The sequence below is a fragment of the Chelon labrosus genome (assembly GCF_963514085.1).
Source record: "Chelon labrosus genome assembly, chromosome: 3".
Taxonomy (NCBI): Eukaryota; Metazoa; Chordata; class Actinopteri; order Mugiliformes; family Mugilidae; genus Chelon; species Chelon labrosus.
The window spans coordinates 12799428-12815451 of NC_140339.1; the positions used below are offsets into that span (position 1 = coordinate 12799428).

General features: G+C 43.3%; 1 protein-coding gene across 1 annotated transcript in view; it reads right to left on the minus strand.

Moving 5' to 3' along the window:
- LOC311486181 (protein kinase C-binding protein NELL1-like) overlaps positions 1–16024 on the minus strand; it is a 235340-nt gene that overhangs the window by 203011 nt on the left and 16305 nt on the right. The window contains exon 3 of the mRNA XM_084541953.1: positions 2045–2195. Within this exon, the coding sequence (XP_084398079.1) occupies positions 2045–2195 (151 nt within the window). The remainder of the gene's footprint in view (positions 1–2044; positions 2196–16024) is intronic.

The window sequence follows — 16024 nt, forward strand, 5'->3', positions numbered from 1 at the left end:
TCTCAAGAGACCAGGGTTGAGCTCGCTGCTGCCACTCAACGGATGTCTTACAGCTGTCACTTTCTACTGCCCCAAATTCTAAAAAGCTCCCTGCTTCCATTTTTTTTTTCTATGCAACCAAAAAAATAAATAAACAAGTACCTGTTTCTTCGCTCTGCTAGTTCAAGGCAGCTTAACTACAAGGCTGTATGTCTGGTTATGCACCATTCTGCAATAGAAACCAGAACATTATCAGTAGGCTTGTTATTGCTCAGCAATTCACACTCAGAGTGGCAGACCGGGGGTGGTGGTACCCATCTTCTAAAAGGAGAAGCAGACGGTGTGCTCCAACTATGGGGGTATGGCACTGCTCAGCCTTCCGGGGGAACGTTTACTCCAGCATACTGGAAAAAAGAGTCCAACCGATAGTTGAACTTCGGATTCAGGAGGTGTGATGCAGGTTCCGTCCTATTCATGGAACACTGGACCAGCTCTTTACCCACGCTGAGTTGCTTAGGGCAGTGTTTTTCAACCACTGTGCCGTGGCACACTAGTGTGCCGTGAGAGATCGTCAGGTGTGCCGTGGGAAATTATCCAATTTCACCTAACTGATCTAAAAAACATTTTTTGAAAACAAATTAATTATTATCTGCAAATAATATGCCATTGTCGAGTGTCTGTGTATATATATATAAGACTTTTTTCTTTGTGTTTATTCGATTCCTATTCAAGACACTTTGACAAGAATGACTTTATATTGTTAATATAGGCTACAGAGTTTCATTTTTTTAACATTTTTGGTTGGTGGTGTGCCTTGTGATTTCTTCAACGAAAAAAATGTACCTTGGCTCAAAAAGGTTGAAAAACACTGGCTTAGGGGATCATGGGACAGTCCAATCTATGTGTGGTTTGTGGATTTGGAGAAGGCCTATGACTGTGTTCCCCGGGGAATTTTGTGGGGGTACGATGGAAGTACGGCCACAGTTCCAGTGGGTGTTGTACTCCACCAGGGCTGTCCTTTGCCCTTGGCCCTGTTTATGGTATTCATGGACAGGCTCTCAAGGCGCAACCGTGTTGGGTGTCCAGTATGGCAACCATCACACGAGGCCTCCAGCATGCACTTGAAGGGTAGGCAGACGAGTGTTAAGTGGTTGAGATGAGGGTGAGCACCTCCAAGGCCAAGGCCATGGTGTTCTACCATGGATTGTTTCCTCTAGGTTGGGGCTGAGTTCCTGCCCCAAGAGAGGGAGTTCAAGTATCCCGGGGTGCTGTTTACAAGTGATGGTACAATGGAGTGAGAGGCGGCTTTGGCACAATGATTGCGATGTATCATGACTGTCATGGTGAAAAGAGAGCTGAGCTGCAAGGCAAAGCTTTCGATTTACCATTCGATCTTCATTCCAACCCTCGCCAATGGTTATGAACTGTGGGTAGTGGCCAAAAGGACGGCATCGCGGTTACAAGCATCTGAAATTAGGTTCCTCCGAATGGCGGTTGGGCTCAGCCTTAGAGATCGGGTGAGGAGTTCGGACATTCGGAGGGAGCTCGGAGTAGAGCCGCTGCTCCAGCACATTGAAAAGGGGACAGTTGAGGTGGTTCGGGAATCTGATTTGGATGTCTCCTGGACGCCACTCTTTGGAGGTCATGAGGAGACCCCAGGGTAGACTCTGAACTAGGTGGAGGGATTATATATCCTATCTGGATATCTATCCCTCAGGAAGAGCTGGAAGTTGCTTAGCCAGTCGCAGGATGGACTTCACACTCATCTTATAGATACTAAACATGGAAGGTTATCTTTCTGCCCTGAGCATACAGGTGGAAACATTGAATTATTCCAACCAACTGGCCCTCCCATTACCCTCTGACTTAGACTGGCAGTAGAGTAATCGCACACTGCTCTTAACTTTACGGCACTTCATCAACAGCCATACGCAACCGGCTAAGAGTATGATGAGAATTCCTATCTAGGTTTAATTTAAAATGAGAGCGTTCAGTAATCTGTGGAAGAAAAGTCATGCAGAAAAGAAGCCGCAGGCCAAAATGAAGAGGATTACAGAAGGATTACCTGTGTTCTGACTCGTGGATGGAGAATATGACTCCTGACGTTGAGGACTTCTGCTGGATGGAGGCCAAGAAGGTAAACTCACTTTTACTCCTGAACAGCTGCACCACTTTTTCTGTGATGTGTGCCGGGGCGTGAACTGCTCTCCCAACATCTGAAGGAATAAAATAAAATGGAAAGACATCATGAGCTTGTGTAAACTCCTTTTCACGGGCGATGAGCTGTCTGTCTCCTCGGTGTGCACTTGCCAAAAGCGCGAGCAACATATCAAGTGAGCTAATCACACATGGCGAAACTCTAAGTAACACCTTTACACTTTGAAAACCTATCTCATGGAAAAAGGCTTTGGCAGTTCTGTCTGGCTATCTGCGTTTGGAAAAAATAATCTGTCGATGCCAACAGCTTCATACACCAACCAAATGCAAGTAATTCACTGGTGTGGCAGTTAACTGCAGAGATAATGTTTGTTCACATTAGAATGAAAAAAAAATCATTGATCTAAATGTTTCCCTTGCTTGTTCTTGACCCAGTTTATTGTTTCCAAGGAGTTGTTGTTAACCACAATCTCAGTCTAATATTTTTTTGTATAGTTTTGACCATCATTTCTATCAGCCTTGATAATATTATACAAACCAAAGTAATAGTTGGGGTGCAATGGGACAGAAAACACAAGCAATCAGACAATTACAAACGGTCTAAGCAGCATGCCCAACACCGTTATTGCTATTGCAGTGCATGAAATTCCCCAGCCATGTGAACCACTGCACTGTACATCAGGCTGTTTATATCATATCGTCTGCTTGCAGCCTCTTTTCGCAATACAGCAAGTCTTGTGCAAGACAAGATGTTTGTTTCTCCCCTTAAGTGACAGTGCCATATTCTCAGAGCTCAAATGAACTGGTATATTATTACTACCAAAAGAAATAGTGGCCAAAGCTACAGTACCAGAAATAACTGCAACTGTAAATGAAGGCGTTAGAAATGTGAATGAGAGTGATAGTTCAGAGGATTTGTAGTTAGCAGCGAAAACACACAGCATTATCATAAAATGGGGCTTTGTTTGTTTTGTATGTTCAGCAACATCTGCTGTCAGAAACATCAGTAGCACTTTGTGTTCAGTGCATGCTAAGATGCTACGCTACGACGGCGGAGCATTGTTTATCTGCAATATAAGCTTGTTAACATTGCTGTTGTGAGCATGGTAGCATGCTAAAATATTTAGCTCAAAGCAGTGCCGGCCCTAGGGTGACGCCTCACAGAGCTGCAAGCACCGCTGTAGGCTCTTAGCTCCTGGTCTCAGTCAAAATGAAATTCCAGCTAATGTGAAGAATGTTGTATATTTTACACACAAGATCACATATTAAAACATCCAGCAAGCTGAGGTGTGAGTACGTATTAAATAAGCTTTGTTTGGGTTGCATCAAGCAAACAGCCTGACTGCAATGTCTGTAGAGGATTTGTTAATGAATACAGATATATGTAGCAGCTCTAGAAATGTGTGCACTGTTTTGTGAACACAATTGAGCTAAAGTACTTTGACCACTCACTCCAGATGAAGAAAATAAAGTTGATAACATGGCACATTTCAAGGTCTGGGATATATTTGACAATAAGAGGACAGCCAGTTCTCTTAGTCAGCCTATTAGTTGCAGCAGAAATGGGCAGGTACTGAGTGACTTTGACATGGACCACACTGTTACAGCCAGAAGACTAAGTTTGTCTGGCTATAACAAGGCTAAACGTGATCTGCAGTGGCTCCAACTTTACTGCTTCAAACTCCATGGCAGGTGCCTGTTTTGTTAGATGCACAGGGACAACATCATCTTAGGCAGGGGTAGTCATAATGTTTTGTCTATCCTAAACCTAATCATGTGCCTTAGCCACTACAGGTCTTAGGTCATAAGCTCCACCTCCTCCATGTTAGTGGACACTAAAATACACGTCAAATATATATATATATATATATTTTTTATTTTATTTTTTCAAGGATGGTTTCTGTCATTTTAGGTAGTTAATATGATGTTGATGCATGTTCAAGTGTTTTTTTGGATAAGTTTTAGTTATTTGATGCTACAGAAACAGGATGTGACATCATGGCAACTATGTATTAAATAAATGAAAATGTGAGAGAGTCCGGTCATCAATAACGGCTCCAGCCCGTATTTCAGGGAAAATAGCATCAGTTTATCGAATGCTAGAAAGTGGCGACACGTTGTCCATATTTATACAGCCTATGTTCCAAACTCCCAGCTGTACATGACAGACAGCCCAGTGGAGGGAGACCTGTGGTTGCCTCAGCACAGGGCTTTTAAATCTCCCCAGGGTGACAGTGGCCTGCCTGCCCTCACACTCGGCCTCCCCACTGTCACAGCCCAGTTGATGGAGAGCCACTTCCCTCCCCCCCCCCCCCCCCCCCAGCCCCAGTTTTTCCAACAAGCAGGCTGTCCAGACCCAGTCATTAGATCTCCTCTTCAACTCTACAGAGACACTGACCCTATTTTTATGATACTGTTAGATTTCAAGTCTTTTTACCATCACAAAGAGGAACAAAGGAGTCGTGTTTTGCACTTCGGTGTCAAATATTTCTTCCAAGGACTTCATACAGTCAAGCCGACGCTCCTCAGAGCCGCGATCGATACCAACAAATTGTAGTAATGAGTCCTGCTCAATGAAAGGAACAAACCTTAGCAGACTAATTCCTACAAATGAGAATGGGTGCTGAACTGTATTTTATCTGCAGTGATTAACTCATTCCCCTCCAAAGCTACGCCAGCAGTCAAAGGTTCAGTTGGCATCTTTAACAACAGACAAAGATGGATTTAACATCAGTCAGATACTGCTGATATAATGGACTACCTCATCCAGGTCATCCAAACTAGCAAATGCAAAGGTTAGCCTGCTACAACTTTATTAACAACTAAACAGGAGACATGTTTGATAGGAGATACCTCAGCATCTGAACTTAATTAATCCAGGTACGTAGATATGGGACCAGATCCAAAATGGAAGCAGCAGTCGGAACCAGTGTTGTGAGTAAATTTAAGTATTGTAGATAAGAACAATTCTGTTATAGTTTCCTCTACTAGACGGACATTTTGTACCATTTACTTCACTACTACTTCACTTGACCCGTTCATGGGAGAAAGAGGACAGGGCCAAACAGTATTCAAGTATCTAGCAATTAATAGACACTAGTCATGTAAGTATCTGGTCGTTAACAGACACTGGTCAAGTGAGTTTCACAGACGTCCCTATTTAAACCCCAACTCCACACCAGTCCTTTAGAACTGAAGAAGCGAATCGGATGAGCTGCAAAGAGCCTTCAAGAAACTCTACAAGTCCAGTTGCCTTTCTCTTTCCGTGACCATGGATGACTGTGAACCTTTACAGCCATGCTTTACTCAAAGTTTTGAATAGAGGACTTGTAAGAAATTAAAACCGTATGAAAGAAGGAGATAGGACCAATTACCTCGAAACAAGTTAAATAATGTAATACAAAGACTCTTGGAAGGGTTAGTCATCCTGGAATAAGCTATTACGACTTCCCTGAATTATGATTCATTTGGTGTGTGAGGTCGGCTCATCTGAGGTAGGTCGTCACAAAAGAAACTCTCAGTCTTGTCTCAATGTCAGTCCTCACTGATGTATTCACACTGAGCACACATTTGATCCTGGTTAAAGAATGCCACCACCAGATTTGAATCTTTTTTTAAATATATCTTGAAAATTGTATGTTATATTACAAGAAATTTTATGCTTATGCCTTAACTTAAAAAAAAAAAAAAAAAAACAAATCTAAACATTTTGGATTATTTGCTGAAAACAGATGCTGCTGCCGAGGGCTTGTAGACTTTCCGTCATGACATTTGATACACGAACACCCACACAGTACTACATTATGGTTGTATACAAATTCCAAAACTTGCTAAAACCACTAAAGCTGTCAGTTTCAGCACACCCCAACTATCGACTAATAATGATGGATCAATAGCACGATGGGAGCAGAACTGAAGCAGTGCACCCTAGCAGCCTCCACCGTACGGCCGTCTCAGGCTTGTGGACATAAACAAACCCATTTACAGTGACAGGGGGAGCAGGTAAAGCGGGAAGGTTCGTCTCCCAGCAGACAAGATGAAGCTCGCTGCACCAGCCAACTGCCAGCTGTCAACCCCAATACCCCACCCCTACCCAAGCCCCTCCTTCTCTCGATTTTACAGCTCATCACTTTAATCAGGAGCCTGCCGGGTCCTCCCCCAGCTCGGCTAAGTCTTACAGATGGCCTCTTTAAGTTGCAGTGAGGAAGAGGAGCTGAGCGGTGGTCCAGGGAGACTTCACTCATCAAAGACACATCCCCAGTCAGGTCAGTGAGGCCTTCTGTCTGGCCTGATATGGAAAGCCAGTGTCACAGTGTCACAGCCAGATAAGCACATTACTGTGCCATGTTCAAGCCTTTGCCAAGGGCACAAAGTAGATGGGGGAAGAGTTTCCTAGGAGGCCAGAGTCCGGCAGGCCAGCAACGGGCAAGAAAACATCCAACTCTTCATCTCACAAGAAGGAACTTTTGTGTGTGCAGTGATTAAATTTGTAGTAAGTACAGAGATAGTGATATCTGATATGGCCACAGAAATTTGAAACACTACAATTAAATATACACATTAAACTTTCTGTGCTACATTACTTACATAGTTTCAATCACTACCAGATGGGTAAATGTTGATTTACTCTTTTAAAAGTCACTGTCTTTCATAGAAACTGGCAGTTGAAATGAAGCATAGGGCACCCTGATGTGTGTAAATGTTGGTGTGGAAGGTTTATAGGTAAGTTTTAGGACTACACAACTATGTAATAATGTCAGCAGCATTTCACTCCCAGTCATTCTCAAGTGCAGAAGAGAGAAGGAGAGAAGTGGTTGAGGAAGACAAGTTGAGGTTGAGGAAGTGTTGCGAAAACAGCATATCATTAAGTACGTCTTGGTTTTAAAATATACAGACCTAATGCAAGGACAAAAGCCCCTAAAATTTTACTGCTACGGGGGAAAAGACAGAAAACGACTAGGGCTGCAAGGAACGGATCGTTTTTTTTAATCATGGAATCTCCACCATAACTTTTTTCTCAACAACAGTCCACAGTCTAAAACCCAAAAATATTTAATTTAATTTACACTAATATAAATCTTCCATATTTTGCTTTTTTTTTTTTTTGCAGCCTGGCCCTGAATATTAACCTCTGAATCACGTATGGCGTCACTAATCTTATTCTAAACAAGTGCAAATGCAGATACACAAATGCACTGTCTAAAGTCAGGCATCAGATGAAAGAGAATCTTTGCACTGTACAGCCAGCCTGGCTGTCTCTGTTGAACTGCAGTCACATGCTTAAAGTCCCAAAAGCAACATATTTGCCATCACCGACAGCTGCTCAGGGTCTGCTGGGCTCTGGTTACAGTGAGGAAAAACATTCAAAGGTACAAGAAGAGAGGAATAACGCATCAGAGTTTCATCAGCTGGAACCAATTAACTGAACTCACAAAGGATGGCGTGGTAACTATTTGGCAGGTGACGCGCAACATAAAAGCGTCTTTTCACTGACCATCACAGATCTGTCATTCCTTCCTCAGGGAAGAGGCTGCTGACGGAACCCAAATTTCCTCCAGGCATCAATCTAGCTTCCCATCTGCCCAGCAGGTATAATGCACACGAGAAGGGGACAAAGCAAGGACCTTCATCATGTTGCTGTCAATAGAGTATAGTAATTATAAATATTAGTAAAAACCTTCAACTTAAACCGACAGTGCGGAACTTTTCCACCGCACCCTTCTGGCATTGAGAGTAATTAAACAAAAATAGCTGAAGCATGCGTAAGATGTATGCCTGCAAACTGAACTTGCCCCAGTGTCCCCTCCCGGAGAATGCTTTCTTCAAGTCTACCTGTGCACACATAAGGGTTGAAGGGTACAAATATAGAGCAATGGAGTCATAAAGGTGAAGGTAATTATCTATGCCAAACATGGATAATGAATTGTAATCTGTGTTTGGCATAGATAATGACTTCTTTATTCCTGTGATTGTGTACCTGCATAAATTCCAGTGTTAATTATTTTTGTCCCCATCATTAATCTTTTTCTTTTTTAGACGGTAATCCTTCCTCATCCGAAACATTAGGGAGCACCAGAAACGTTTCTTGGACGCTTTTCTTGCATTGGGAGGCGCCCAGGAGGCCCGAACCACCTCAACGGGCTCTTTTCAGCGTGGAGGAGCATCAGGGATCTAATCCGGAGGGAGCTCGGAGTAGAGCCGCTGCTCCTCTGCGCTGAAAAGGGCCAGTTGAAGTGATTCAGGCATCTAGTGAGGACGCCTCCTGGGTGCCTCTCTTTGGTGGTTTCCTGGGTACGGCCAGCTGGAAGGAGACCCCGCGGTAGACCCATAGTTCGCTGTGGGAATATATATATCCTGGGAATGCTTTGGGATCCCCCAGGAAGAACTGGAATGCATTGCAGAGAGGGAGAGAGACGTCTGGAATTCCCTGCTTACCCAACCTCGGATAAGCATACGATAACAAATGGATGGACTCCTTCGGTTTATCCGTCATACTGCAGGCCCTGTGGCTCAGTAGGCAGAGCGGGTTATCCACAAACCGGAGGGTTAGCTGTTTGATCCCCGAAACGTGCCACACACCGAAGTGTCCCGGAGCAAGACACTGAACCCCCAGTGCCCGGCACTCGCATATGAATGTGTGAGTGAATGGGTAGGTGTTTCTGGGACTGTAAAGCACTTTGAGTACCAATAGAATAGAAAGGTGCTGCATTAAAACTAGACCATTTACCATGAGACCTGGTGCTGATCAGCTTAAATAGCGACAGCAGCTTGAGCGTAACGGACTTTCATTTACATGTAAAAGTAACAAACACAATAATACAACCGATATTAGAAATGGAAAAACAAAAATGGGGGCTATAAAAGTCTAAGAATCTGTCCCAATTAGTAGAACTTGGGACAGCTCTGAGCCAATAGGATAAATTCTTATAGGCCGCGAGTCCAATAACTTGGAGCTGATGGCCATGCTGTTAATTATTGGTGTGAGCTCTGTAGAAACACCATAGAGTTCCTCATAATTAACTGGCTAGGATGACCTGCCTCTTTGTCTCTAGTAGTGGAAAAAGTAACAACAACAACTAAAAAACAAAGTGTGTTTGGATAAAAAGCCTGGACAAAAGTCACAGATTCTCTATGTCAACTAAAATTTAACCATTACACTACATACAGTCATGTCAGTATGATGGTGTTAAGCTGGTGTCACTTCTGCCAGCTGTATTAGAGATTTCTTGGTTATTATATTTTTCTTGCTTCAGCATCATTTACTGTAAGCATTAATGAAGAGAACTTTTGTTTCACATCTTGTCCCTACCTTGAATGTATTCCTCTTTTCATCTGTCCAAATTATTTCAAACAATAGGCAGTTAAAAAGAAACTCGCATCTTAACTGCTGTAGCATGATGGCAACTATCATGGTCTGCTTTCTCTCTTTCTGATCCCGCAAGCAGCCGGTCATGTTTATTTCCGCACTTACTCCCCTCCAGTCATCTGTACATCCACACATGAAGGAAGCCAGTCAGCCAGCCAGCCATCCAGTACACGGCAGACTGTCCCCAAGGAGCTAGCCTGCTTCCAGCTGCTCAAGGCAAGTCTGCAGTAGAGAGTAAAAAACAGAGAGGCCGGACTGCAGAAAAGGGGTTGGTATAGAACTGAAGATAAAGGACTGAGACGTATCTGTATATGGAAAACACACACACACACACACACACACACAGACACAGCTGTCAACGATTCAAGGGAATATTTAAAACAAATACTGTATGCATCTTGAGCAGCAGCCACTGAGGGCACTTCGCCTTGTTTACAGCCCAAGACTGTGATGCACCACATTCAGGTTACATCTCTTACATCAAAAGCAAAACGCAAAGAGCAGCAAACTAAGAAATGCAGGAGCAGAGACTCTTGGAGAGGTCATCAAATACATAACTGGATACGGTATTTCAAGGCAACTGGCAAAGCAACCTCAACACGTTGAGGAATGTTGAATACGAATATAAACCGGCAAAAAGCCACCGAAAGTCAACAGTATTTGTACCAAAAAAGACAAAGGCATAACACACTTTGATGCACGTGAAGAAGACTCTACATGTCAGGCAGCCTACAAACGCAGCCCAGCTTTCAGCGAGCTTCTCCTAAGTTGACTTGGCTTGCATTTGAAGAACTCCTCAGCTGCTGAAAAATTTATAAATCTGAATCGATAAAACATTGATGATCCAGTTCAACCTTTCCTTCCCTTTGCGAGAAGATAACCCCAGTGTAAACATGAAAAGCCCTGTTAAGTTCTATCCGGGAGGTTATTGGAGTGATATCGCGTGTTAGGTAACTAATGAGAAAGGCCACAGATAACATCCTGAGAGGGCATGCTCGAATCATGTGTCCTCTGATGGTTCATTATCGCAAACCATCCAACTGAGCGCGGTTTGATTACAGTAAATAAGGATGAAACGGAGAGAAATAAATCCCATCCATCAGCGGGAGAGTCGTCGGCTGTCACTTAAAAGAGCAATAACGCCGAGCGCTGACGCAACATCCAGCTAAAGGAACATTAGACACTGGTTGGAGTAATGAACATCCCCTTTGATTTCCTCCAGGGGCGGCAACATTTGCATGTCGCATTGCAAACACGCCACACGCACAGTAAGGCTGTGAAGCGAGTGGTGAATTGCACCAGCGTTAAAACAGATGGCTCCTTGAACTGAATGGATTTGAATCCGTCACGCAGTCGAATGAGAAACAAAGCGCTCTATGGGATCAAAGATAAAATTAATACTAACAACTGATGAATACAATGACCATGAAGTCGGTGCAGTTTATGCACCCTGGCTTTCTGAGACTTCAGCACGTAATTTCCACTTTGACTGTTGATCACGGGCTGAACAAATAATGCACATGTTTGAGATTTTACAACAAGTTCTCAATCGCGACTAGTTTCAACGATATGCCAGTGGAGCACTGATGCCTCACAGCAAAAAGGTTCCGGGTTCGAATCCATGGGTCGATAGGGCCTTTCTGTGTGGAGTTTGCATGTTCTCCCTGTGTCTGGGTGGGATTCTAAATTGGCCGTAGGTGTGCATGTAAGTGTGAGTGTGAGCCCTGCGATAGACTGGCGACGTGTCCAGGGTGTACCCCGCCTCACGCCCGAGGACAGCTGGGATAGGCTCCAGCACCCCCTGCGACCCTACAGAGGACAAGTGGTTACAGACGGTGAATGAGTGAATGAATGAGTTAATGAACAACCAAATCCCAAATCCCTCAAAATACACTTAAAGCTAAAAGTAGATAAAAAGAATGAATGATGACATTAAAATTTAGCCTCTACTCCGTTCCGCCTATCAATGCACAGTATTACCTTCCAGTTAGCTTATTAATTTGTTATGGCTAGAGAGTTAGGTGCCCATATACAACATGTGACTAACGTATAGAGACATCCCAGAATGAACAAACCAATTCACCTGACGAACAGAAGTCAAAATATTCACTCTCCATTTTGCTCTAGTTTGGGTCTCTACCAACTCAAAATGAAATGTTCCACTTTCTTTACCAGCTAGTCAACAGATTTATCAATCAACCATTAGCTATTGAGCAGCAAGTGCACACTTGTTGACCACAAATAGCTTCGTGAGACTGAACCTAGAGTTGTCATCACTATTCCAACTCTTCATGATCCTAACTGCGTCCTCTCTTGCCGTTTCAAGTCGATTTGCTTCCTTGTCGTTCACTTTCTGTTTCTGCTGATTCACCTGTTGTGGAGATTTAATACAAGCTCAAGAAATTTACAGGTATGCTGCTCAACTACAACCCCCACGGCCTCTAATCTCTTCCTATAAGCATTTGTGTGTCTCGGTGTGTGCGTCCATGTGTGAGTGTGCATGTGTTTTGTTAACAACTCTCTAGGCTGAGATCCTATCCATAATCTGCTCCACCTCCCCACAGCTCAACACAATCCTCCTCTGCTGTGGGCAGGTTTTAACAGCATAACTGGCACTCCATGCTTCAAAACACTCACACTGCACACGTACAGCATGAAGCCGACACACACATACATATATAAAGAACACAACTCCACACTGGGGGAATAGGTGGAATTGAGATGTGAGCTAATTTAGCAGAGTGCTGAGAGCTTTGAGGTGCTGTATCAGTATCTGTCAGGCCTCCGGTAGGCCCACTGCTGGGAGCGTGGCTAACTCCGAGGGAACGCGCAGCTGTATAGCTGGGGCCCCTGCAGAGATCCAGGGGAGCCTGAACAGAAAGCTCCACACATCACAAGTCAGCCAAGCTTAATTACCTCCTCACTCTCCTCGCTCTGCTCCGCCTGACAAACAGCCGATCGCTGGATCCGAGAGTGGGACGACACGAGCCAGCAGGCTCACCAGCCCGCCATGTCATCAGTTCTGCTTACACAGCTATTTATCTCAATTAGCCATGCTCTGCATACTTGAAAAATATGATGTCGGGATAAGGCTGGGATAACAGCGTCCGTTAGTACTGTCCCCTTATATTTGTGATAAATCATCTCCTGAGTGCTCTCAACTACGATGACGTTAAACGTCGAATAAAGCAACAAATCGTCAAATAACCTCATCATCACGCAGTCATGTTTATGGCTGGCTCCTTAATCATTTTGTCGCAGCTGCAAGCCGACAGTCACAGTCCCATTGTTTTCCCCTGCATGAGCTCTGCTGCATTTCTTTTTCTTTAACAGAAAGAGAGGAGCGAGAGGAAAAAAAAACAAAAAAAACAATGGCTGTGGAGCAAACAAGTGGTGCAGCGTGGGCTGCATGCAGAGCAGAGTCGGGAGATACGATCAGGACAGGACATACAAAGAGGAGACACGTGCAGAGATTATACCGCCAAAGGTCGCCTGCAACAGTCAAGCACGGCATACTGCATACGCGTGTGTTCACATATTTGACATTAAACACGTGGCCTAGCAGTCAAGTTTCTTGTTCTGTACTCTATCAGAGCAGCAGAGTGATATGTCTCCTTTTCAGTGGTTTGGTCCTGCAGCTGTTTTGCAGTAGGAGACAAATCTGATGTGAGAGCAAGGCAGGAAGCACGGAGGTGTTGCTTGGAAGGCTTTCTTTGTAAAGCAGCCACAGTCACAGGACGTAGCAGCTCCTAATGATACTGTGCTGTTTAATTGCATGTCTGCAGGACCATATAAGCCCATTTACGTCACCCATCATTAAAAAGTTGAAAAAAATATTTTTCATGGAATATAATTAAGAACAAATATCATATACCTACTGTAATTACAGAATCTTCAGTAAACCATGGAACAACTCCATAACCAAAAGAATTCCCGTTTGCAGTGATGCCACAGAAAACAGCAAGGTCCTACAGCTGGGAAACTAAAGCCACTGAATACTTTAAATTATGCAGAAAGAAATCACTAAATTTATGCCGCAAATGGATTTTCTGACAATCCACTTATTCATTCATTGATTAAATATTTGCGTTGGCAATCAGCGTTATTTAATTAAACAATTTTGATGCAATTCACATACCAAAAAAAAAATAAAAATGTAGTCTTGTAGAGAGAAAAATGTAGAGCTTTTCAGCACATGAAAGAATCCAACAACCTCTTTAGATCGTGTCTCGTGGTGCCATCAGAGGGTCCAGAAAATGCATTACGCATTCCATACTTTCTCCATAGTTTACAGCACTACATACATATCTGAAAACATGACATCACTGCTGATGAACAATCAGACTCTCCAAAAAGGAATAAACATGGCGAGACAAAACAACACAAACCGCTCCCTCCCTCCCTCCACTGAGCAAACGGGGCATCAACTCGCACAGAGAAAACTCGCACGAAAAAAAAGGAGGTAACTCATCAAATACCGACGACTGGAAATGTAAACTAGCTGCTGCGCGTGGAGCAATATCTCTATGTGTACTCTCAACACGTGTCGGCGGCAGATTATTCACACGGGACTCCATTTGGAGAGGAAGCTGCCAAGTTTAGTGACTCCCGACTGTGCTGTGGTTGATTATGAAGTCAGAAACGATGAATTATTAAAACAAATGGCACTCCAGATGTTTCCCCTGTCTTCTTGACAAACACTATGCTCTCTCAAGCGTAGAGACGCGAGCCGAGCATAACGCGAGCTTGAAAAATCTCCGTGGCCTTCCTCCCTCTTGTGTATGTGCGATGAGAGACAGGGTGATGTAGTGTTTGAAGCGGTTTCCATTCTCTGGAGGTACAGTCACTGTGATATATTAGCAGGGCTCAGTCATTTGTGTTGTGAAATTAAAGCTTTAATGTTCATAAACTGTTGGCAAGTTGTGTAGAACGCAACAACTACTCACAGAAAACTCACAGGATGTTGCATTATGTTAGTCTCCATTCTGGCAGGCGTAATATTCCAGGTGCAGGTGGACAGTAAAACGTGTGCTCTGCTCTAGTTGTATGAAATTAGTCGATTTGTCAATTAGCTGGTCCAAATTCAAACACAGTCGGCCTTATTCAAGTCAAGCCCAAATGCCAAAAGTGTGAAGTTCCCAGCTTCTCAAATGTCACAATCTGACGCCTTTTTTCTGCTTCGCTTTTATTTCATTTCACGAATGCTTTCCAACTCTTTATCTCGTCCCTTTCAACTTAAAAAAAACACCCGCCTTATATAATTGCAAATGCATTAACTTTGAACAGTTGGTTGAATAAAACAAGCAATTGGAAAATGTCACAGTGTGATGGGCATTTTTCACCATTTCCTGACATTTCGCCAAATAAATTGCAGAAAAAGTAATCAAAAGATGTAGAGAATTATGGCAGGTTGGCAGAATCACAATAATTGTTTCTTGCAGCTAATCATTAACGGAATAGGAGGTTGACTGTTACGAAAAAAAAGTACACTTAAAATTGAACATCACCTTGTGTGTGTGCTGATGACTCGTTTTTTTAAGTACGATTTGAGAAGCTTTCGGGCCACTTGTCTCAAAAGATTCTCATCTTGTTTTCTTTTTTTTTTCTTACTCCAGACTTCTTTTGCACGGTAAACCCATTATATCAAATCACATTTCAACCATGAGTTGACGAACCAACGCGAATTACGCGGTAAACTTGCATAAACTCGTCAACTTGACATGACTGTGTCAAAATCGTTGATTGCAATGTTGACAACGTCAGAATTTCATGCACGTTAGCCTTCATTAGCTAACAATTTTCAGAATTGCTTGGATGCAAACAGTCAAATAGCTTCTAGGTTTTTACAGCAAAAGGTTCAGTTGCCTGTGACAATGTTAACACATATGTTGGGGGTGTCAGTGCATTTGCATCCATCGGATTACCCAGAAGCTCCTCTGTTTCGTCGACTGCCCGTCCTCAAGAGAACATCAAGTACAGGCTGAGCTGCTGAAACCAAGAGGAAGTCTTGGACTGCAATAAATAGCAGCACAGGTGGAGAAATATCACTTGCATGTGTTGTCTCAAAAGGTGTAAAATCAGTGACCGGAATACACATAAGAAAATCACCGACTTTGTCAAACACCTGTCAGAATGGGATATTCTTAAAACCTAATGGTACTATGAGATGAGAATCAAGCAGTGCATTCCTTTGAAGGAAGAAACCAGAACTCAAAGAATCTTCTGTTAACACAAGAACACAGCACAGAAATAATAGAACAAAAAGAACCACCATGGCCATCTTCCTTTCAAGTAACTCTGCTATCTGAATTCTCTAGGTAATGTTTTGCTTATGTGTTTGTTTGTTGGAGGGATTACACGGTGCACAGTGCCAATCACGAATCTAAGGAATGTCTGCATTCACATGCCGCACAATACAACTATTTTTTTCTGGTGTTGCACAAGGCTCATTTTCAGACGTGGCGCGCCACGAATACTGTTTTTTAGCTAAACGTCTTTAGAGATACATGTGTACTCGCATTA